This window comes from Larimichthys crocea, chromosome XXII (assembly GCF_000972845.2).
Source record: "Larimichthys crocea isolate SSNF chromosome XXII, L_crocea_2.0, whole genome shotgun sequence".
Classification (NCBI taxonomy): Eukaryota; Metazoa; Chordata; class Actinopteri; family Sciaenidae; genus Larimichthys; species Larimichthys crocea.
The window spans coordinates 1,498,278-1,520,967 of record NC_040032.1 but is presented as its reverse complement, the minus strand read 5'-3'; the positions used below and the strand labels follow the sequence as shown (position 1 = coordinate 1,520,967).

Here is a 22,690-nt window from a genome sequence, read left to right as displayed (position 1 = left end):
TGTCAATCCTGCTCATCATAAAACGGTACTTTGCGGCTGGAACTCGTTAACTCCGTTTCCAACGGATGACGCATATAAAAATATCTGGTGGCTGCTACATGATGGATAAAGGGTTAAAACGTCCAGTCTCTCATCGGGGGTCCAGGGGGACATCGGAGGAGACAGCAGAGAAACGAAAAAAAGAGGCAAAATCAAACCTAGGCTGTACAATGATAAATATATTTTTCATGGTTTTACGTCTACGACGTCTCGGAACTACCACAACCTCAGTGTTTTTTCTGTGGTGAAATGTTGGCTAACAGCGCAATGAAGCCAGCCCATCTGCAGAGACATCAGAGCACCAAGCACCCTTCAAAAGTAGGGAGAACCGAAGAGTACTTCAAGCGAAAGCTGACAGAATTCAAGGCAGGTCAGAACACAATTATAAAAGCCACAAGTGTGTCGAACAAAGCCCTGGAGGCGTCTTACAACGTATCACTGCTTGTGGCACAATCAAAAAAAAAACACCAATTGTTGAAGAATTAATTCTCCCTGCAGCGACACGTATGGCTGAAATTATGATGGACAAAAAGGCGCAGAGACATTCAAGAAAGTCCCCTGTCAAACAACACTGTGGCCCGTCGGATTGACGAATGTCTTTGGACATTGTGGGACAAGTCGTGAACAAAATAATACAAGCTGGTTATTTCGCTTTGCAGCTGGATGAAATGACAGATGTCAGTGGAGAAGCGCAGCTCCTGGCCTTCGTTCGTTACAAAGATGTTTCGGACATAAAGGAGCATATTTTGTTTTGCAAAAGACTAATGAGTGGAAGAGGCAAAACCGGTGGTAAACATGAGTTCCCGTGAAAAAACGGCACCTTACGCAGCAAGATTCGGACAGTATTGGGTTCGTCTCAAATACAATGGTAGCGACGACCCCCCTAGCCGTGACTACGTAGGTGAACATCTTCTCCATTTATCTCAGTGGATAGATGTAAAAAACGTCTATTCCTTTATTGCTTTGCCGAACCGTAGAGACTTCGAAATATGCTTTCTGCAAGAAGCTCCCCTCAGAGGTTTTCTTGAGGTCTTGGCTACTAGATTTAAGGACCCAAAATGGAAGGACTGGACCTTCGAGTCCTCCATTCAAGTGGACACCTGTAACATCATTGTGAAGTTCTGGACATTGTGAGTTCCTGATCAAGATGTTGAACTCTATCTGCAACGATACTGTGACATTCTTCAATCCTTTAAACCAGTGGATAGATTCGGTATCTGGTATGGCGTGCGCAAGTATAAAATCCAAATGCGCAAAGACTCGAAAGGTCACTACATCCAGATACCCAATTCCATCTCTCTTGGCCCTTACAATGGCAGAATTATCTACCCTGGTCAGTCAATTACTTGCTTTATTTGCCATTCAGTCGACCACCAGGTTAAACAATGTCCAACGGTTAAATGTTGGAAATGTGGGAACCTAGGCCATAAAGCCAAGGACTGTAATTTTGAAAGTGTCTGCAGCTTATGTGGCGTTACTGGCCACACTTTTTTCTCCTGCCCTGGATCTTATGTTAATAAGACAAAAGCATCCCAGAGGCAAGAGTCCACTGACATTCAACAGAGTCAGCAGCCCCAGCAGCCCTCCGACGCCCAGCAGCCCTCCGACGCTCGGCAGCTCCAGCAGCGCCAGCAGTCCTCCGACGCCCGGCAGCACCAGCAGCGCCAGCAGTCCTCCGACGTCCAGCAGTGCCAACAGCTCTCCGACGTCCAGCAGTGCCAGCAGCTCTCCGACGTCCAGCAGCAGAGAAGAGAAGAGAGGACAGCAATGTTAAAAAATACTCTGGAGGAGAGGAGAGGAGAGGAGGAGGAAGTGAGGAGAAGATGAGGAGGAGGAAGAGGAGGTGGGAGGACAACAAGGAGTTCTCTCTTTTAAAAGGTAAATATCAAATGTTTTTATGAATTTCAACATTCATGTAGTGATCAATAATTTGTATTTGTCTAAATTATGTGAAATTAATTAATTATTTTTATGTTGTTTCAGGGGAGGAGACAAGAAGGAGGAGGGAGGGGAACAAGGAGTCTGCCTCCTGTCATGTAAAAGGTAAATATATATTTTCTCTCTCTTCACTCTGAAGGCAGCTTCACCTTCATCTGAGCATACACAGCATGTCATCAATGTTCACTTGTTCTTTATTTTGTCTTTGCAGTGAAGAGTTGACCAAAGTGGAGAAACTCCTGATCAGCTACCTCAAAAACTTTCTGCGACAATGATTTTTGGAAAGTCCAGAAATGTTTAAATGTAAATTTTGTAAATAAAAAAAACACAAAAACAACAAAATCATCTCAGTTTGGTTTCTAACATTCCTGTTTTACTCTTGCAATTCTTGTTTGATGCTGGAAGAGCAAAAGGCAATAACATGCAGTGTACATACTTTGTTTTCATGTTACCAGCATAAAAAAAGGTGTCTAAATTTTCTATATTTTTATTATTATAATTATTTATCACATGATTATAAAAATGTTCTGACTCTAAGTAAAGTAATTAAAGCTTTATCTGACAATTATTTATATTTAGAGTAGAAATTAAGATATTTCGAATGACATGGGGCAGTTAGAGGAAGATGATGATGAAAGCATGGACCAGACAAGTGCAGAAGTCGAGGAACTAAGACTAACATAGGACACAACAAACAAAGACGTTGTTGTTTAATATGGAAAAATGTTCTTTTGTATGTTTGGAAGTATTTTTTTTATTTTTTTTTTAGGAAACTCAAAGTTTAATGGGTTAAAATGTTGTTTTGTATGTTTTTAAACTATGAGAAATAAATTACACAAAAATACCAGATATATCAAAAATGCTACAAATTAAAACTCATAGGCAATATTATATTTAATAACTTTTTTATCTGTCTTGTCTTTCTTTTCTTTTTTTAATTTGCCAGAAGGTTCAATAAATACTCAAAAAACTCTAAATGACTGCATTCATTTTCACTGTTGGGTTTTGACAAACAAATTAGCTTTATTAATATTGAATCCATAAACCTGGCTACTACTACACTAAGTGGAAGCACATTGAGTTTATTAGTACTATCAAATAAATCGTATTACTTGCTTCACATTAAGTTTATCAGTTAATTTATATTAAACCAATATAATTCAAATGGATGGACATTTTCAAGTCTTGCATTTTGGCCTAAACATTTTTTTGACTGTACGGTAAGAACGCACAGGGAGGAGGAACTAAGATGTGCATTTTGTAGTCCATATTCTGAACTTTGTAGTTTCACCACAAATATTTCAATACTTCTGCTGTCGCATAATAACGTAGCCTAGTGTAAGTGCAGTCGTCTTCTTCTAACTCCTTATGAATTCTCCTTCATGCCTCTCCTTGACCTCATGACATTTTACATTGAGGTCAAGAAAAAGTGTTTAGGAAAGGACATAGGAAGTAATTATTTTGTACAGGGGTCGTCAACCTTTTTCAGCCCAAGGACCCCTTAGACCAGAGACAAACACAACAGAGACCCCCACACGTCACATTTTAAGCCTGGCTTATAATAACTTTTATATTTACTTTATTTGCCTTTTATTTCACCTTATTAACCTATTTATATGCTGGGTTAAGAAATAAAAAAATCAGGCATAATGGAATAATTTATAAATAATCAAAAGTAGCTTTTTATTGCATAATAATGCTTGCAGTTTACTCAATATAATTTTTGTTACATTTTTTAATTCTCACAAATTATTTTGGTGAAAATTGTCAATTATTTTGACAAAAATTGGCGGACCCCCTGCGGTCCCCCCCCCCCCCTCCATAAATCATGGAGTAAATAACTAATTACTTCTTGTGCGGCCCGGTACTGATTTATCCACGGACCGGTACCGGTCCGCGGCCCGGGGGTTGGGGACCACTGGGCTACACTACAGGAGCGCGACTAAACCCACGAGACACACACAGGAAATGGGACTTAAGCGCGGCGTCTCTTTTCTTTACCGTCTCTGATAAACTCAAAGTGCAGCAATATCCCACAATTCATTGCGCAAACGCGTTCACTCACATGACAGCTTGGTCATCTCTCCTTTTGGAGGCTCTTCGGTGGTACACACGTGGGGACTTTTAACACACCGCTACCTCGCTAAAGGTAAAGTTTTAGCACATGTACGTGGAAATGTAATGCCATACAATAACTGGACTCAGTCGGGTTAACAAGTGACGGTTATCTGACCTCCTGCTGTCGCTGCTGAAATGATTTGGGTCCAAAATGTCGGCTAACAGCAGGTTAGCGGAGCTAGCTTCATTAGTTGACATCATAGGCTATGGTTGGCAGAGGATAAGCTAAACTAAAAGTCAACTGCTAAAGTCCGTTTCAGGTTGTACGACCAAGTCTTTGTAACAATGATGTTGGACATGACTGTACGACGTGTTGCCTGATCTATAAATTGACATCAGTGAGTTAAAATAATGGATGTTTGGTCAGGTAGGTTAGTTAGCCGTGATGTTCCTTGATAAAGTTAAGAAATGACAACTCAACTTTATCAGCATAGTAAGAAAACCTGCATTTACAGCATCCATTTAAAACATGATGAATCCACTGCGACTGTCTCTTTAAGCTGAAGTAAGTTTTATCATTTAGAGCAGGGAAGTTAAACATTATTATATTTTGCTTTGTGTTTACTGTACACCTCCATCTATGTAAATATATATTTCTGTCTGATTCGGATGTAAACCCAAACAGAGGATGACAACTGAGGACGTGGAGCGACTGTTGATCCAGTTTCAGGACGAGGATGGGGAGGTCCTGGGCTCACCTTTTGATGTTCCTCTGGACATCACGCCAGATAAATTGCAGCTCGTCTGCAATGCACTGCTACAGAAGGTACCAGCTTGGCGTTATGTAACATAAATGTCCAATTTTAAAGGGCCACTGTGTCAGATTCAGTGGCATCTGACAATGAATTCACAGATCGCAAACAAATGAATACTCTCCCACGCATCACCCTCTTCTTCTGAGCATGTAAGAAAAACTTGCATAAAAAGCAACAGTTCATATTTTTTGGTGATTATACACTAATGAAAACACACATGAATATTGTATTCCATTCGTACCAATACGTACTCCTAAATCTTACACACTGGACCTTTAAGCTGGACTGAGTGTCATATAGACATGAAGACATTTCAGGCTTTGTCCACATAAACAGTATTCACTTTAAAATAATAATGTGTGTGTCTGTGACACTGCCATTGTAGCACATGTACAGTCATATTTTTTTCACTGCTAAAGTGAAGCACCTTTGTCACTGTTGTCATTTGTATCATCTCTCAAAGACCTCACACACCACACAAAGGTCCAGTTAGGCTCACATATTGTGTGTTTTGTGTCATTATCCTCTGTAGGATGAGCCGGTGCCACTGGCGTTTTTCGTGCATGGAGAGGCTGAGGTCGTGTCCAGTCTGGGGTTGTGTGTGAATGCTCTTGGTGTAGAGACAGAGCAAGTCCTTCCAGTGGTGTACCAGCCTCAGGCTGTGTTCAGGGTTCGAGCTGTGGCCCGCTGCACCAGCACACTTCAGGGACACACAGAGGCCGTCATCTCAACTGCTTTTAGCCCCACTGGCAAGTGAGTAACTGGACAGCAACCGATTTTTGTGTTGTATATGTTTTTGTGCTCTGAAGCGTCCCTGAGACACAACCAGTATTCAAGTGGTGAAACTGTAGATTTTGTTCTGAAGACATCCTGCTGGGTTTGTTTCAGATACCTTGCCAGCGGTTCAGGTGATACCACAGTGCGTTTTTGGGACTTGACAACTGAGACACCTCATCACACTGCCAGAGGTATAAAGTCACTTCAGTAGTGCAGCATGAGCTTCCATCAAGGCACAGAGAACTACTCAACAGTTTTTTGACACCACTGAGCTGTATTCTGCTTCATTTCAGGACACACACACTGGGTGCTGAGCATCGCCTGGTCATCTGATGGCAAGAAGCTGGCTTCAGGGTGCAAGAACAGTCAGGTAAGCTTCACACACACACATGTCTGATCTGTATTTTTACAATGTCGTCCATAAACGTGATGTATTTATCTTGTGTGGTTCTGTCCGTGTAGATCTGTCTGTGGGATCCAGTGACAGGTACACAGATGGGGAAGACTTTGACAGGACACACCAAGTGGATCACTTGGCTCTGCTGGGAACCGCTCCATCTGTGAGTGCTCGAGTCTCATTTCTGTAAATTGAACATGTGTTTTACTTGTCATTAAGTGTATTTAATAGTTATACTGTTGGCCTGTTTCACAAAAGATTTTGTCACATTGGGACAAAACACGTGCATGAATGATAACATGTCCATGTAGCTGCATCATTTTCAGGGTCTCAGAGGGTAAAGAGCCATTGTTAGTCGTCATGTCATATAACACCTGTGTGCTCAAGTCAGTGCAAAACCTCCATCATTCCCTTTTAGTACAAAATGTTACAGTGATTGAACAGTGCACTTAAAGTAACGTCGGAGTTCTTTTCAGAACTAAGAAAATCTCACTCAAAACATGTTGACATTTGCAGTAATGCAAACAACCTCACTCAAAAAAATGTAATGCTTCAGGCTTGTCGACAGAGGTCGCAGGTCAAATGTCACCAGTTGGACAGAAGATCTTGTGGTTGGTTCAGACGTGTCTGTAATAACAGCAGGACAGAGGAGTGAACAGTGTAGAATGTTCTGAATCTATTATTTACTTCTGTCCTGATTTACGGTTTCTTCTCCACCTGTCAGTAACCCAGAGTGTCGGTACTTGGCCAGTAGCTCAAAGGACGGCTCAATACGTGTTTGGGACACCGTGTTGGGACGCTGTGAGAAGATCCTGACTGGACACACTCAGTCAGTCACTTGTGTGAAGTGGGGAGGAGATGGACTTCTTTACACTTCCTCCCAGGACAGAACAGTCAAAGTCTGGAGAGCCAAAGATGTAAGTGTGTGTGTGTGTGTGTGTGTGTGTGTGTGTGTGTGTGTGTGTGTGTGTGTGTGTGGTTGAAAAACTTGAAATTCAAATATCTACAGACAGAATGAGAGTATGACATATTGAGTGGTCATCTGTATTTGTGGCTGCAGGGTGTCCAGTGCAGGACTCTGCAGGGTCACGCCCACTGGGTGAACACCCTGGCTCTCAGCACAGACTATGTCCTGCGCACCGGAGCTTTTGAACCCGCAACTGCTACTATTAACCCCCAAGACCTCACTGGATCATGTAAGGAGCATTGATTTGTTTCCTCTAGGGTGCCTTTCTATTTTTTTTCTGGATGTTTCCATGTAACAAGCTCTTTGTATTTCCCACAGTGGAAGAGCTGAAGGAGAAAGCTTTGCAGAGATATCACAAAGTTAGAGTAAGCTCTGTTTCTTTGTTCTGATTTGTTCAAGTCTACACATCCCTTGTATCAGTTCACCCACTCCTGTTCTCGTGCCGCAGGGTTCAGCTCCAGAGCGCTTGGTGTCTGGCTCGGATGATTTCACCTTATTCCTGTGGAATCCCGCGGAAGACAAGAAGCCCCTGGCCAGGATGACCGGCCACAGCGCCCTCGTCAACGAAGTGCTCTTTTCCCCAGACACCAGGCTCCTCGCCTCTGCCTCATTTGATAAGTCCATTAAAATCTGGGATGGAAAGACTGGAAAGTAAGAAAATTTTCATAGCAACAGTGCTCATCTCGTCTAGTAGATCAGGAGTGAGTGTGTAATATCGTTGTTGTCCACACAATGGTGCTGTAGGCCAAAGGTTTGTGTGCATCACTGTAGTTATGTCTCTGTCTGCTTGTCCACTCACTCAAAGGTACTTAATGTCCCTGCGTGGTCATGTGGCATCCGTGTATCAAGTGGCGTGGTCGGCAGACAGCAGGCTGCTGGTCAGTGGCAGCAGCGACAGCACTCTTAAAGTTTGGGACATCAAGACCGGGAAGCTTAACATGGACTTACCAGGCCACGCTGATGAGGTGAGGGAAGGGAAGGGAAAGTCGCGCTTTCTCATAGTTGTATATTGATTAATATACATTTTTTTTGTCTAATTGCTTTGTTTCTTGCATGTGTAGGTTTATGCAGTGGACTGGAGTCCCGACGGACAAAGAGTGGCCAGTGGCGGGAAAGACAAATGTCTGAGAATGTGAGTGAGAGGAGCCATCTTTTATCTCTTCTGTTGGAACGGTGTTTCCATAAAGCTGACCCCATGACCTTGTGTTGTATTTCCAGATGGAGAAGATAGCCACACCTCTGTTGCCCTCTTACCTCACCCTCACCTCAACAGACAGATTTCATCAAGAAGCCTGACGTGCAGCAAGGGTGGCTAGACTGTACGCCCCCAGTCTGGTAACAATGGCATTGTGTCAAGGAACTCTGGTCCAGCCATGATGCATATGCCCTCTCCAGGTTTGAAAGCCATATTGGAATATTAAAGGTTGAACACTGTAAAGGTGTTTAACTGAGTTGAAATGTAAAATGGTGGCGTTTATACCCTACACTGTAAAATATATTGTCAGTGTCAGCATCCCAGATTTGAATATAAAAGATATTCCACTCATGTACACATTGCTTTGTACACCTTCAGTTTAAAGCCTTATTATCATGCCATGGCTGGATATGTATTTAAAACTGAATACATAATGCTACAGAATCTATTCTAAAGAAATGAAAGGAGATGAACAGGATTTAACCAGCATACATAAAGTGTGTCTCCTCCTTCACCTTAATCCTCACTGGATGGACTAATTACTGTAGGCGACAGGTGGACGGGGGAGGCGACAGGTGGGAGCGCTAATAGCATCTACTGTGATGTTGGTGTCGAGCGCGCTCACATTGCTCCTTCAGCCTTTAATCTCCTCTGTCCTGCGATCAGCAGAGCTTTGATAAAGCCAACTGTCAGCGGCTCTGAACTCTCTGATTCTCATCCCAGCGAGGGGGGAAAAAAACAGTGTTTGTATTTTCTCTGTACAACCGGCTTTGTGAATATTTAATATGAATAATAAATATTTACAGCACAACTTTACCCTGTCAAGTAAAACCATGAAAAATGGATTTGACTGATTATTGTTATTTACATGCCACATTTACTTACTCCCCTTCCAATTACTTTGATAACTGATTTCTCTTGCAGACAGACTCGCTTATTAAAATGTTGACATTTGACACATTATGAAACTTAAAATACGACAAACTGTCGAGCAGCTGTAAACGTTACCCTGTCCAACTTTTTTTTTTCCCCCACCATGTTGCTGACATCAATTTCAGAATGGGCATATCATTGTACACACCAATCAAATGTATCTGTCAACAGTTGATAATATTTGATTTTTAATTAAATACTAAAAGGAACATGCTCTGTGGGTTTGTGCATCCCCAGATGTCCAAAACATTCAGTCATCCGTCTTCACTCCCATCTACATCGGAGTAAAATAAAATGATCTGATGTGACACACACTTCACACAGATCAGGTGTATGAATCACAAGTTTATTGAAACCACTGAAGTCATGTCATGTCTAAATCTGTCTCTACAGTTTCCACATGTGATCACATAAATCACACGGATGAATCCTTCGACCCGCCCAACACTGAATCTGATGCGTCGTACGATGATGTACACATGCTGTTGGCCTGTTTATGAAAAGCAGCATAGAAAGCATATATGTGTTTAAAAAAATGCATTAATGAATGAAAACAAAGTGGTAGACACACAGGGATTAAACAATATTTTGTCGCTCTTTGTCTAAAATGGAATAAATGTTTGCTCCTGTCAGGGATGTTACATTGGTTTCTAGTTTGGCAAAGGGTAGTAAAAGGCTTCTGTGCAAGGCTGCGTGGTGCAACTACATTGATCAGAACTAAGCCTTGCTTAAATACCAGTCTCTTCTTATGTTATTGAGCCTCTGACATATCCAACATCCCCTTAATGTATATGTAAACACTATATTAGACAAGAATTAGTGCATTTAACACAATTTCATCTGAGTACAAAAAGCTTATGAAGCGGGTTAGCTTGAGGTAAACAACAAATATTAAAGTGACAACAACTGACTAGAGGACAGTTTGATGAGCACAAGAAAACCACCGAAGGCTCAAGCGCATTGAAGTCATATGGCTTACATAGACATTTTTACATGATGTCATCTTGAGTAGGAGTGGATTCACTTTAAAGAACTCCCACGTTAATGTTAATTATTCCCAAATAAAGCCTTCACACGCTTGTCCCATGTCGAAAATGTCTTCTTCCCCAGACTGGCAACGATGAGCTCACTAATGTCTATTAATAAACCAACTCTCATCTCCTACTTTTAAAGACTGCATGTAAAAATTGTGCTACATATTTCCATCAGTGTGTTTCAAACGTGTGCTTGATGACTGCGCGTTAACACTCTGACTGACTCCAGACCAGTTCGTGAAGCCTCAACAAGCCTGCAAGTCACTGCCAGTGGGTTAACACGAGCGGATGCTACGTCAATATTCATGCAGCCATACTCTTGTTGTCAGCAGAATGAACAGTATCTAGGGTTCGTCACCGGCGAGGAAATACTGTGAATGCTTCAGTGCAATGAAACCACAAAGCACGGTCAAATAAGCAATTACAACACCAAGATGTGTTGAAGTACTGCATGGACATTTTAAAGTACTGCGGCGAGCTTGTTTGCGTCTAGTTCATCGCTCAGTACGATAAGTATCCAGTGAATCAAAAGACACGTTTATGGTTTCAATACAAAGTATTCAGTCTACAACATATACAGTAACAACAGTCATTGAAAGCTAAAACATCCCTTTTAACCTGTTCAAGTTCACTTATGTTCAGATTACGTCCTGCAAATCATTTCTTTTATGTCACAGAGTGGAACTGTCACAGCTCAGGTCAATGCAAGGAGCTCGTGTGAAGTAGAATCGAGGTGTTCAGTTGTGTGTAGCATGAGGCACTGATCTGTGCTTCCCTCTGGACCTCAGTCACCCTCCGTCTACTGGGTCTTCCACACATTGTTGAGTAGTTTGACCACCTCCTCATAGATGACGAAGACTATGGCCACGTCTAAGCACACGCGGCCGAGCCTAGGAACTGTTCCTTTGTAGAAGCTGCGGGAAAGACGAGATGAGGTGAGGTTTGGATGGTTCGTCTGTATTAGAGAAACTACACAGCACAGATCTGGGTTACTCACGCCTGTGGTCCTTCATGCTTCAAGATCTGGAAGGCACAGTCCACTGTGTTTTTGTAGCGGTGGGCCTCTAAACCCTACACGCACACAAAAAAAACAGTGTCTTAAAAATCACAAACCTGATGACAGAGGTTAAATCATCGCAGGGTGTGTGCGCCTACCTGCATCCTGGTCTTCACCACATCCAGAGGTGTGTTTCCAAAGACACTGGCCGCCCCCGCCGTTGCTCCAAACATCGCTGTGACAATTGGGTGCATTTCTCGTCTAGGATCGTCACCTTTGACGCGAAAGTGAAAGGAAATAGGAGGAAACGCATCAATCAATTGGACAGAAAAAGACAGATGTGGACACTGGATATTGTTTTGTAGTAAGGAGGCTTTCTGACCTTTGTACCAATTGCGCAGCAAGTTCATCACGTAGAATCGGATGGCCTGATTGGTTCCTTGTTTCAGCACAGTCGCTGTCAGACCCTGATATGTCCCCCTCACACCTTAACGAGTCAAATAGGTTCTTTCATCATGGAGCACAAACCAGTAGCCAAAGTGACCATTGATCCATCTGGCTGACTTACCCTGTTCTCTGATGATCTCACTGACTCCGTGAAAGAAGCCTCTGTAGCGAGGTCTGAGTGAACACTGGTCATGGATCATCTTCACCTGGAGGACGCGGGAAGATTTCATCAATCTGATAAAGACAGACCCAACAAGAGCTTTCTACAAAAGAGAAAATGTGGAACAGCATCCAACTCCACCGACCTTTAGTGTCTCCATGGGGCAGACGACTAGGATGGCTTCTGCTATGCCTGCTCCTAAACCGCACAAGAGGCTCCCTGTGTTGTCTAGCCGACCGGTGGCGTCCCGCATTGGGTTGCTGAGCATTTCGAATGTGCCAAACCTGTGAAAGACGGGAAGGTGATATGTTGGAGAACAAATGTCAAAATAAAAGACAGACTCAATGGTAGAATCAGCAAACTGGCTGCAGTAACCTGCCGGTAGCAGTAGTGTAGTTGATTCATTAGTTAGTGGACTGACCAAGAAATGCTGTGTCACTGCTTTGACATCAGTCAACTGTTCATTTCGGGTTTACAACCCAACAAGTGCAGTGTGGTTTTCTATGTCCACTTGATGTAAAAATACACAGGCTAACCTGTGTATTTTTACATCAAGCTACTGTGTTGTAGATCATGTGTGCATCGTCACCTCACTGCAGACTTGGGTATCGATCCATACAGCAGGGAGCTGAGACCTCGATACAACCCTCGGAGCCCGTGATCCTGCACAGTTAACTTCACACAGTCACCTACACACACACACACACACACACACAGAGCATCCAGGAGTGAGTAAGCCAGCAGAAGACTGACACACAAACCTGCAGTCACACATGTCCCAGTGACCTACCAATCCCTCTGTATCTCGGCGGATTGGCTCGCTCGTCCAGCTGCAGCTGGGTCTTGACATACTCTGTGGGGAAGGTGATGCAGATCTCGATTCCTCCTGCAATGCCACCTGAATGAGAGGGAGCAGAGGAGAGAAAGCACCGCTGTCGAGATTTGTTGACTCACTGTACTGGATTGTTCTCGAGTGTTCGGTCAGCATTTTCTATTTCAGTGTAATAAACAAAACAAAAAAAGTGCAATAGATTAATTACAGGGTGGTGCTGGTGCTAGATCATTCCAGGCGTGCTGTTGTGTTTTACTCAAATGTTAATGCGATGTGATTACACAGCAGTGCCTGTACTGAGCTGGAGAGAACATGGGGGGCTACTGTATTTACACCTGCTTCTTTAATATGCAGCACAAACCTTTCAGCATCTCTCTGTGTTTTCAGATGAATTCAACATTTGCAACAATAAATAAATACATAGAGAAAAGACACACTACAGACACTATACATGCATCTATATCATGTTACTGCTGTAGCATCACTGCTGGCTGGGTGCGCTTTGACCCACTTCCCCATGGACAGCCTTAATGGGCGACAGATTGAGATTAAGTCGCGCTGTGCAGAGAGCAATAGGCGGCTGTAAGGGAGGGAAAAAAATCTGCGGGATGAATAAATCTGCAGAAAATCAACCTGCAAGGATGGCCTTCCCAGGATGCGTGATTTTCCTCCCCCCGACCGCAGCAGCCGCCAGGTTTCTCCTCGCCGCGTAGGAACGCTGGTGGGCCGGCAGAGAGCCCAGCCCCGCCGCGGAGACAGCGGCGGCCAGACCGCGCGACGGAGGCTGCTGATGGGTAGACGAGCTCGGGCACCCTCTCCGGACGCTGCTCTCACACGGACCCTCACACACCGAAAACGGCTTCAGCAGCGAGGACATTCTGATCGTCGGCGCTGGTTACGGAACTCTTCCTCTGTGGTTTGGGACAATGACAAACAACAACAACACAGGAAGGCGAGGCAATGTGACGGCTGGCTGGGGGAGCATCAATATTCAAATAGCGGTCAGGTGATGGAGCAGACCATTGGCTCAGCACGCCGCCTAATGCCATTACTCATGTCATGTGACTATGCATGCTTTTTGGCGACCAATAGCGTGTAAGATGCTGCTTTATTTATTGATGTGCACTAATAAAGGATCATACACAGCGAAGAGCAAGTGCAGTATGTGTTTACATATGAATATATATAGTGTATTTATATATAGTGAAATGTATATATAGTTCTCTCAGAGGCATTGGATGTTGTAATAACAATTATTATTATTATTATTATTATTATTATTATTATTATTATATAACAATAATATAACATTGCATTAATATAACGTTGCAAATAACATAACAGTAATTGTTAAGAGACACAATAGACTTCCTTGGTGTGTCATGAGCTATGCAATACACAGTTTAGTACACTGCTGTGGCCTCTTGATCCTTGTTCCCTTAAATAGTGCCCTCGCCATACCAAAGCACACACACACACAAACACACACACACAACCGCACACAGACTGCCTCCTCCAATCACCCTTTACAATGAAAGTAGGTCAGTTTTCACACACAGGCTCACAGCCCCAACCACTCAGTAAAGACAAACATAGGCAGCATCAGTAAAAAAATATAAAAAAAGACCAATAATTATCTACATTGATTTGTAAAAACAGATGGTTCACATGCTTCATTTCTTTTTCTTTTTTATTTGTTTATTTTCTGGTGCGTCGGCTCTGCATGTGTTCAGCTGTCAATAAAAGGGTAGACTATGGCAAACATCTCCAGTTCAGGAGGGAGAAGCTCGTAGCAAGACAAAATCTTTTCCAGCTGGTCTTCCTGCTCTTTAATGTCATCATCCAATGTGTAGATTTTCATCTGAAAAACATGATCAACAGTATCAGGCCCGTGTGTATACATATCTCAGTGCGCATGCAGATTCGGGCAGTGTTGATAAAGTTTTCTCACCCTGATGGTGTTGAGTGAGTTCCTTTCTGTCATTCTGATGTGCAGCAGCCTTTCCACAGTTTTGATTTCCAAGAAAGCCCACACTGTCAGCTGCTCCAGACACTCGCACACCCTTACCAGCTGCAGCAACTCCACATCCAGTGGTTCATCGTTGGTCAGGTCCAGGAACAAATACTACAGACAGACATCATTTTAATGTACAATCTGAACTGAAATGAATTTGGTTCTATATCCTGCCATTGTTTTGCTTTAATCATAACTTGTAATTAGTACAGCAAAATGTTGATCTGACTTAAATCTGGTGCCAGTTGAAAATTAAGGGAGTTGCCAAAGTTATTACAAATTATCATGAATTTGCAGACCAGATTAAAAAAAATGCATCAAATATTTGTTGAGAAATATAGTTGAGGCATTTTACTACAAACCTCATAGTGGCCAATAGCTATTCCTGAACTACTTTTTATCTCCAAACCTCAGCAAAAGACACCAAAATGGCCTAAAGTGCTATATCTCACATAATGTGTTTCTCTGAGGATTCTAATTGAATTATCTCTCTGCACTTTGAACTCTTTAACATTGCCTGCCTGCTCAGCACCCTGACCTGGAGACTGTATCTGTACTGAGGCAGCATGTCATTGAGAAGAGGCTTGGCGCTCCAGTCTGTGTCAGGGGTGCAGAAAGCTGTCATGGTGTATTCTGTCAGGGGAATCTCAGGCAGCAGTATCCTTGCAAGGTGGTTATTGTTGATGACTTGGTCCACCGTAAACTTGACTTTCAGGTTTGAGCAGCTTGATGCTAAACTTGCCCATAAGTCACCAGACACCAGCTTGAAATAGAAGATAAAGCAAAGACAGAAATTAACAAAAGAAACCTGAGGGTGTTTCATTTTCACACACTGTATTTTATATTTTATTCAATTTTTGCTATTTCAGCATGTGCCAGGACTTCCATACTTATCTCACAGCTCCTACACTAGTATTTGGCAAGAGTAACATTTCACTTAAATTACACCGTAAACATGCAGTCCCTACACTTAGTTCCCCAAAGTTGACTTCTATGATTTTTCAATGATAGTCACCTTTCTGCCACCTACATAAGCAGTTATCAGTGACAACAGTCCCATAATCTGTTTATCTCTTGCTTACCTGTTGATACAGATCATTCAAAGTGCAGTACAGTGAAAATGTTTGCAAGGTGTTTTTCTTCCTGCTGGAGTACTGCTGCAGTGGTTGGTGTCCGTGCTGGAGAACAGTTAGCAGATCGTTCGACAGACAAGTGTAATTCAGGCTCAGGTTGGTGAGGCTGTGCAGGTGGAAAAAGGCATCGGACACACTGGGGTATGCAGGCCTAATACTAGAAAAGAATCCCTTCAACTGCAAAGAAGAGATATTGGCCCTGGGGTGGTCTTGGCACTGAGAATGTGACAGGGCAGAGAGGACTTCCAGACCCTTGAGAAAAGATCAAGAATCACAAATAGGTCATATTGTTTAAAAAACTGCAATAAATTTTAAATATTGAGACTAAACATTACATTTTAATGTTATATTATCAAGAGTATCACTATTCAGCTTAAAAACAAACCCCAAAAAGCATGACTTAGTGAATGTGGAATCACTTTGCTGATTGAAAAACCCTTTTCATTGATTTGAACAGTGACTATGAAGTTTGTTTAAATTTTTTACACCCAGCAATTATGTCACCACATTACAAAATGTATTCATAAATGTATCTTCTATGCCAACCATAATAATAATAATTAATAGTTTATTATTATTAAGTTATTAATTTATTGGGCTTTATTATATTATGAGTTAAAGGTCCCGTGTGTAGTATTTAGTGACATCTAGTGGTGAAGTTTCAGATTGCAACCGACTGAAATCCCTTCACTTCTCCCTTGCATGAAGGAGAAACTACAGTGGCTGTGAAACTTGTGAAAAACGTGAAAGGTCCTATGTATAGCCAGTTTTTGCTTTGTCCCTTCTGGGCTACTATAGAAACATAGTGGTTCAACATGTTAGACCTGCTCCCTCTCTAGGCATAAGAATCTCACTAGGTAACATAAACATAACAATTCTTATTTTCAGGTGGTTATACACTAATGAAAACATAGGTATTTTGTAGGAATATTGTATTTCATTTCTGTCAACATCAGCAATAAATCTGCAACAGGACGACAGCATCTTCATTGTTTCTGTGGATTTTTTCACATGCTAAACAGCTGAGATCGGCCTTATCCTTTAATTTTCATTGGCCCCTTGTTGAAGCACCGATAGCAGCAACATGTGCTGTTGTACTCACATCATGCAAGTGGTTTCGCATGTCGTTCAGGCAGACAGAGGTGAGTGTTGAGCGTCTGAGGAAGTGGCACAGGCCACTTACTATTCGGTCCTTGGGCTCCACTGACCAACAGCACCGATCCAGCTCCAGCCCTACCAGTGAAAAGGACTGCAGAGGGGCCCTTACCCTGTGGAAACAAAAGATTGTTCAGTTTGGGGAGTTATCAATTACATTACAATTAACTGAGGTGCTAAATGGCTGTTGGGACTTCAGGAAACACACTCTCACACTTTACCTGAGAAGCTCAGTCAACAGGTCATTGATGGCTTGCTCCAGTTTCTGGGCTCTGAAATTCCTGTGTGGAGGATACACAAGCACCTGCAACCTCTTCAGGTAGATTCCCATAGAGCGGACATAGGCCACAGCAGAGAGGCCTTCAGACCGCCTGTATATGCTCATCCGACCACTGAACTGGAAGACACGGAAGCGCCAGAGAGAGGGAGAGTGCATGACACGGTACCAGTGATGGCAAACCAAGGCTGCATTTCTGCGATTGCAGTAAGGAAGAAACCCAAACACATGTTCCAAGCACAAATCAGGAAGTGATCCCCATCTGCTTGGCATCTTTGAGCGCCGACCACGAACTGCAGCAGTGAAATCCCAGGTGCTTTCCATCACTTCCACAAAGTCTTTACCAAAGCCTTTCTCCCGACTGCTGTCTTCTCTGTTTTGCAGAGATAAACACCTTGTTTGTTTTTGTTTGAGTACGGTCAGAATTACAGAACGTTCTGCTGAGTTCTATTGTAGCTACAGTTTAAGTCATAATACTATATCTGATTGCATTAATATGAAAGCTATGCAAACATTAAAACACACACACACGCATATGCAGGAGGTGAGAGGAGTTGTTCATGATGGATGTCAGCTTTGCCATCATCCTCCTCTCCCACACTTTGTCTATAGAGTCTAGGGGGCAGTCCAGGACAGAGCTGGACCTCTTGACCAGTTTTGTTGAGTCTTTTGTCTCTCGCCCTGCTTCCTCCTCCCCAACAGACGACTAGATAGAATAAGGTACATGCCACCACAGTGTCACTGAAGGTTTTTAACAGAGTCCTGCACACTCCAAAGGAACTCAGTCTTCTCAGTAAGTGGAGATGACTTTGGCCTTTCTTGTACAGTCTGTGTGCCCAACCAGTCCAGTTTGTTGTCAAGGTGAACACCCAGGCATTTGGTTTGTCAAGTATTGTTTATATTTATTACATATGAATATGTTATTTGTTATTTTATATGAATATATTGTATACATTCATATAAAATATATGAATATATCACACATAATATATACAATATATTCATATATATTAGTCATATATCCATGAAACCTTATAGTTATAGTTATTATTATTGTATTGCTGTTGTGCATCTGTGTCTCTCTATCTATCTATAAGAGTTTTTCCTTGCCATTGTCACTAAGTGCTTGCTCATGGTGAGAATTGTTGGGTATCTGTAAATAATATTATATATAATATTTTAAAGTACAGTCTAGACCTGATACATGACATAACTTGTTGTGATTTGGTGCTATATAGATAAAACTGAATTGGTGTGTGGACCCTGGGATAATATTATTCAATAAAACAAGAAAAGGGGAAATATAATTGAATATTAAACAAATGTGAGAGACACTATAGATATAAAGAACACCTGCCAATTAGGTTTTTCTCAACCTGGCAACCACCATGTTTCCTTTCAAATGTCTCATAGTTCGTTTCTAAAACATTTGTAAATGATTCGGTCCTGTATCTGCAAAGAGACAACCGAATACTTCACTTTCACAAAAGAAATGTTTGAGTTCATATTTTAATAGAGAGGCTGATTTGGTGCATGTGCAGTTTATTAGTTTCAACACATCAATAAAAATATAACAGAAATTCAACGTAACTTCAAAGAAGTCAGGGATGAACATGGCTAAACAAAGAGTTGTTATTTAGGTGCAAATCATTTCCTGAGAGCATTCATACACAGAGGAGAGAGCATTATTTTTTACAAAGTACAAACATTATCTGTCTGAAATGACGACTATTTCTTTGAGTTCCTCAGCCCTTCAAACAGTAGACACTTAGCCTGTGCAGGGAGAAAGAAAACAGTCAGAAGGCTCTAGAGTAAACAGAGTGACATAACCTGTGGCGTGTTTAGTGGAAACTAAGCGTGAGCTTGTCTCTATTTATGTCTGTGTGTGTTTTGAAGTGTCTGTGCCAACCTCGTGCCATCGCAGTGTGTCAGGGGGCAGCCCCAAATGGCAGTGAGGGCAGATGTGTGTCTGATCAGACACTGCCTGGGTTCTTCGCCCCCAGCAGGGTCCTTCACTGCCCCACAGAGGGCGACATGTGGAGTGGGAGGACCAAGCCACGCCAAAGTGAGGTCGAGGGTCTGTCTGGTAGCTCACTTTCTGGCCACTAGAGGGTGGTGGTGCCAAAGGATCTGAGTCTTCCTGCAGCACAGCAACAGGGGAGTTGTGTTACCATAAAGGGAGGATCAGCTCTAAAATAGAATTGTAGCTTGGCTCTGAGATGTGAATATACTATGCTCTAACAGTATGCCTTACATTCAGAGAAATGGATTGTGTATACTGTATCATATATCAATGTCTGTCTGCACCTTTGCAGCTCTGCAAAATATGAATAATCTTTTTCATACAGGAATTTGTATTCTTCTGCTCACTGGGCCTTTACGTTGTATTTTAGAGGATATTGTTTAAAGCATTGTCTTTAAGCCATTAACTCTGTCTGATATACACTGATCCCTTTTCTTTTGTAAAAGTACTAATATTACTGAATGTTTCAGCTGCACGATGTGCTGCCACACAAACACAGCTCTCTACCAACATTAGGACAGCAGAAACTGTTGCAGAGATTGCACGTTAACCCTTGCATTGTATGTTTTATTGTTTCTATAGCACTTTAGCTGAAGTTGATGTACTTGCATGATTCGTACAATGGGTTGTATCCATAACGCACAGGTCCAGTGTGTAATATTTAGTGGCACATAGCAGTGAAGTTACAGATTGCAACTAAATGAATACTCTCCTACTACTACTACTACTTCCTGGCTGACACACTCACATAAAAAGCTAGTGTTTGGTTTGTTTGTTCTGAGCTACTGTAAAAAAATGGCAGTTAAAAATGGCGGACTCCATGGACAAGGACCCACTCTGCGAAGATATATATAAAAGGTAAAACATACTAATATAATATTTTTATATTATATTATTTATAATATTTTATTCAATTCCTGGAAAGAAATACATCGAAATCTTACACATTGGACCTTTAATAAAAGCGGCTGCTGAATAAATGTAATGTTAAAAAAAAAAACACGATCTTATGTAACCTTAAAATGTTACTACTGCTTTGCGCTAATGTTAGTTTTTATTGACCACAGAAGTTAGAGAGCTTATCACTTGAGTTTGTGCTTGTAAAATGAGCTATTCGGTGCAAGGAACTTTTGTGTAGGATATCTGATCAACGCTATCTCAGTGAAGAATGCTGAAACCTGTTTCGGAGTTTCAGGACAAAACTCTGAGTCAAGAGACCTCAGGCAATACCAGCAGGGTTCAGACGGGCGATCTGTGAAGACATGAACACAAAAGTACTGAAGAAGCATTAACAGAATGGCTTCTTTTCTTTCCTTTGGTTACGGATACAAATCAAAACCCCACAGGTCCTATTTGTCAGTCACCTTTGTGTGTCTATATATGTATGTATGTGACTTACTCTGTGTACTGGAGGGATGACATGACACTGAAGGGGGGGTCAACTCTTCCTCTGTTGGTAGGGGGGACAATGGGAGGCAGTCAACACCGTCTTGTGTGTTTGTGGCTCTGTGAATCTCCTGTGGTAAGGTCTCCGCGTCACTAATATATAGATCCTCCCTAACCTTCATCAATCACACCCAACCAAAAAACACAGAAATCTTGAGCATCGATGTTCCTGAATTATTATTTTCTTTGACTTCAATAAACTCTGATGGATGTGCATATACAATATATATATATATATATATAGTAGATATTTTGTATGCTGATGTAGTGTCAGTTCTGACAAATCTGGCACAATGGGGCTCTACCTCTCCATCACAGGGCCCATTGTCAGCCTGGTCGTCCTCCTCTGATTCCTGGAGCTTTTGGGGCACGTCGCTCTCTTCGCTGCAGTTCTGAGTCAGTGTGTCAACCTGGGTAGAAGTCGTTCCACTGAGGTTTAAGAGAGAGGCAGCGGAATTAAAAAACATGCCCTCTAGACGAGAAGGTTATCAGCCAATCAATCTTCATCTTCTTACACAAGCACAGCATCTACTGTTACACTCAAGGTGAGCACCAGATTAGGCATAAACATTAAGACTCTCCTTGCCTTACCTTTGGGTGATCTCTCCTTGTTCCTCCCTCTCTCCTTCCATCCCTGCTCATGTGTCTCCCTCCCAGGGTGCCTGATATGTTATTTTCTCTTAATACCACCGCTCTTTCCTTTTCTCCTCTACCCCTTTGTGTCCTCCCCTCTGTCTGCCTCTCTGCTTCCTACCCTCCCTCTCGGTGTGTGAAACGGAAACTCCAGGCTTTCAATATTTGATGTGTCTGAATAGCTCACAAGCAGGGTTCTGTAAAGAGTAATCAGGTGAGAGCTCTAATGTCTCTGTGGTGGAGTCTGCTTTGACATAAACAAGCCTGTTACAGTAAGACCACAATTCTGCAGATTCTGAACTGAACTGTCCGACAGCTGTCCGACAGCTGCACACAGTGCTACCACAACATTTCTCGAATATGACATGTCATATTATGACAAATTTTGTCTGTTTGAAGTTATGTCATACAGCAATATAATGCTATTGTTGGATACATGGTGTGTCTATGAGATGTTAAATGCTGAATAGACTTGTGACAACACTTTGTCACATTCACACACTGATGGCAGAGGCTGCCATTCAAGGTGTCAAATGCTCATCAACAGAAATGCAGTGCTTCCTATCCAAAGCACACAGTATGTGCTTTGTATGCAGTATGCAGATAGATAGTTAGAATGGTGGAAAGTAACTTTTTATATATTTTCAAGTACTTTACTTAAGTCCATTTTTAGGTATTTATGATTTACTGAGGTGTTTTCATTTTATGCCATTACATTTCAGAGACATACAAAGAATATGATTATCTTATAAAATATGATGTATCATTGTAGACTACCCATCATTCTATTAAAATGACCCCACCATCTCCAGCACCAACATTAAAATGACATACACACTGACAATACATCCTTTTGTATAGGGCAGTATCTTGCCCAGTGACACTAAATTGACAGCCACCCTTCAATTCAATAACCCGCTCTAACAGCTGAGCCACAAGCCCAAAGAAACATAATCACGAGCCATCACTGAATTAAGCAAAACTCAGAGGGGTGAAGGGGAACTTTCGAGGCCTACTGTTTTATGTCATTATGCCTTTTTTTTTTTTCTAAATCTTTGCCAGGTCCAGCTTCTCAACTGTGGGGATTTCTTGTTTTGTCTCATGTGATAGCTGACAGACATTTCTTCTACTTTTAAGTAAGACACACCTATCAACCTTTAATCATCCTGAACACTGGTGCACCCCAGGGCTGTGTTTGAGTCCCCTTATGATTTTTACCTACTCATTTACTCACGTTACTTCCATACTAACCATTATTATTGGTTACAATTCTATTTTACATGTTGTATTGAACAAATTATAGGATCTTATGGAAATACATTTCACTATGATTGTACCATTATATGTGTCTAATCTTGAACTTAAATAAGCAATATGAAACCTCAGCTTGGACTTCAGTAAATTGCAATTGACACTTTTT

The 22,690-nt window shown here is 41.9% G+C and overlaps 4 protein-coding genes across 6 annotated transcripts; 1 reads left to right on the top strand and 3 right to left on the bottom strand.

The window, feature by feature from the left end:
* The first annotated feature begins 3,915 nt into the window (after positions 1 to 3,915).
* On the top strand, positions 3,916 to 9,029 carry nle1 (notchless homolog 1 (Drosophila)). 3 transcript variants are annotated; one of them, XM_019253134.2, is made up of 13 exons: positions 3,916 to 4,126; positions 4,721 to 4,861; positions 5,383 to 5,603; positions 5,739 to 5,818; positions 5,921 to 5,997; positions 6,090 to 6,187; positions 6,749 to 6,941; positions 7,085 to 7,220; positions 7,310 to 7,356; positions 7,440 to 7,642; positions 7,797 to 7,956; positions 8,053 to 8,123; positions 8,210 to 9,029. In XM_019253134.2, the coding sequence occupies exons 2-13, from the start codon at positions 4,724 to 4,726 to the stop codon at positions 8,220 to 8,222; spliced, it is 1,437 nt and encodes a 478-aa protein (XP_019108679.2). In that variant the 5' UTR covers positions 3,916 to 4,126; positions 4,721 to 4,723; the 3' UTR covers positions 8,223 to 9,029. The 3 variants fall into 3 exon arrangements, with proteins under 3 accessions (XP_019108679.2, XP_019108680.2, XP_027129497.1); XM_019253135.2 differs by lacking the exon at positions 3,916 to 4,126 and adding an exon at positions 4,157 to 4,263; XM_027273696.1 differs by lacking the exon at positions 3,916 to 4,126 and adding an exon at positions 4,372 to 4,600.
* A 417-nt stretch (positions 9,030 to 9,446) lies between these two features.
* Positions 9,447 to 13,729, bottom strand: slc25a1a (solute carrier family 25 member 1a). Its single transcript, XM_010748225.3, has 9 exons — positions 13,223 to 13,729; positions 12,548 to 12,655; positions 12,347 to 12,446; positions 11,903 to 12,041; positions 11,719 to 11,803; positions 11,533 to 11,637; positions 11,309 to 11,424; positions 11,151 to 11,224; positions 9,447 to 11,067 (listed from the first exon to the last, which is right to left on the bottom strand). Exons 1-9 carry the CDS (start codon positions 13,464 to 13,466, stop codon positions 10,953 to 10,955), a joined length of 1,086 nt encoding a protein of 361 aa, XP_010746527.2. The 5' UTR covers positions 13,467 to 13,729; the 3' UTR covers positions 9,447 to 10,952.
* A 532-nt stretch (positions 13,730 to 14,261) lies between these two features.
* On the bottom strand, positions 14,262 to 17,573 carry LOC104932885 (F-box only protein 39). Its single transcript, XM_010748212.3, has 6 exons — positions 17,113 to 17,573; positions 16,839 to 17,004; positions 15,686 to 15,988; positions 15,142 to 15,366; positions 14,541 to 14,714; positions 14,262 to 14,450 (listed from the first exon to the last, which is right to left on the bottom strand). Exons 1-6 carry the CDS (start codon positions 17,490 to 17,492, stop codon positions 14,319 to 14,321), a joined length of 1,380 nt encoding a protein of 459 aa, XP_010746514.2. The 5' UTR covers positions 17,493 to 17,573; the 3' UTR covers positions 14,262 to 14,318.
* A 1,230-nt stretch (positions 17,574 to 18,803) lies between these two features.
* Positions 18,804 to 21,356, bottom strand: LOC109136801 (uncharacterized). Its single transcript, XM_019253130.2, has 6 exons — positions 21,229 to 21,356; positions 20,943 to 21,066; positions 20,591 to 20,753; positions 20,370 to 20,443; positions 19,078 to 19,308; positions 18,804 to 18,941 (listed from the first exon to the last, which is right to left on the bottom strand). Exons 1-6 carry the CDS (start codon positions 21,267 to 21,269, stop codon positions 18,897 to 18,899), a joined length of 678 nt encoding a protein of 225 aa, XP_019108675.1. The 5' UTR covers positions 21,270 to 21,356; the 3' UTR covers positions 18,804 to 18,896.
* Positions 21,357 to 22,690: the final 1,334 nt, after the last annotated feature.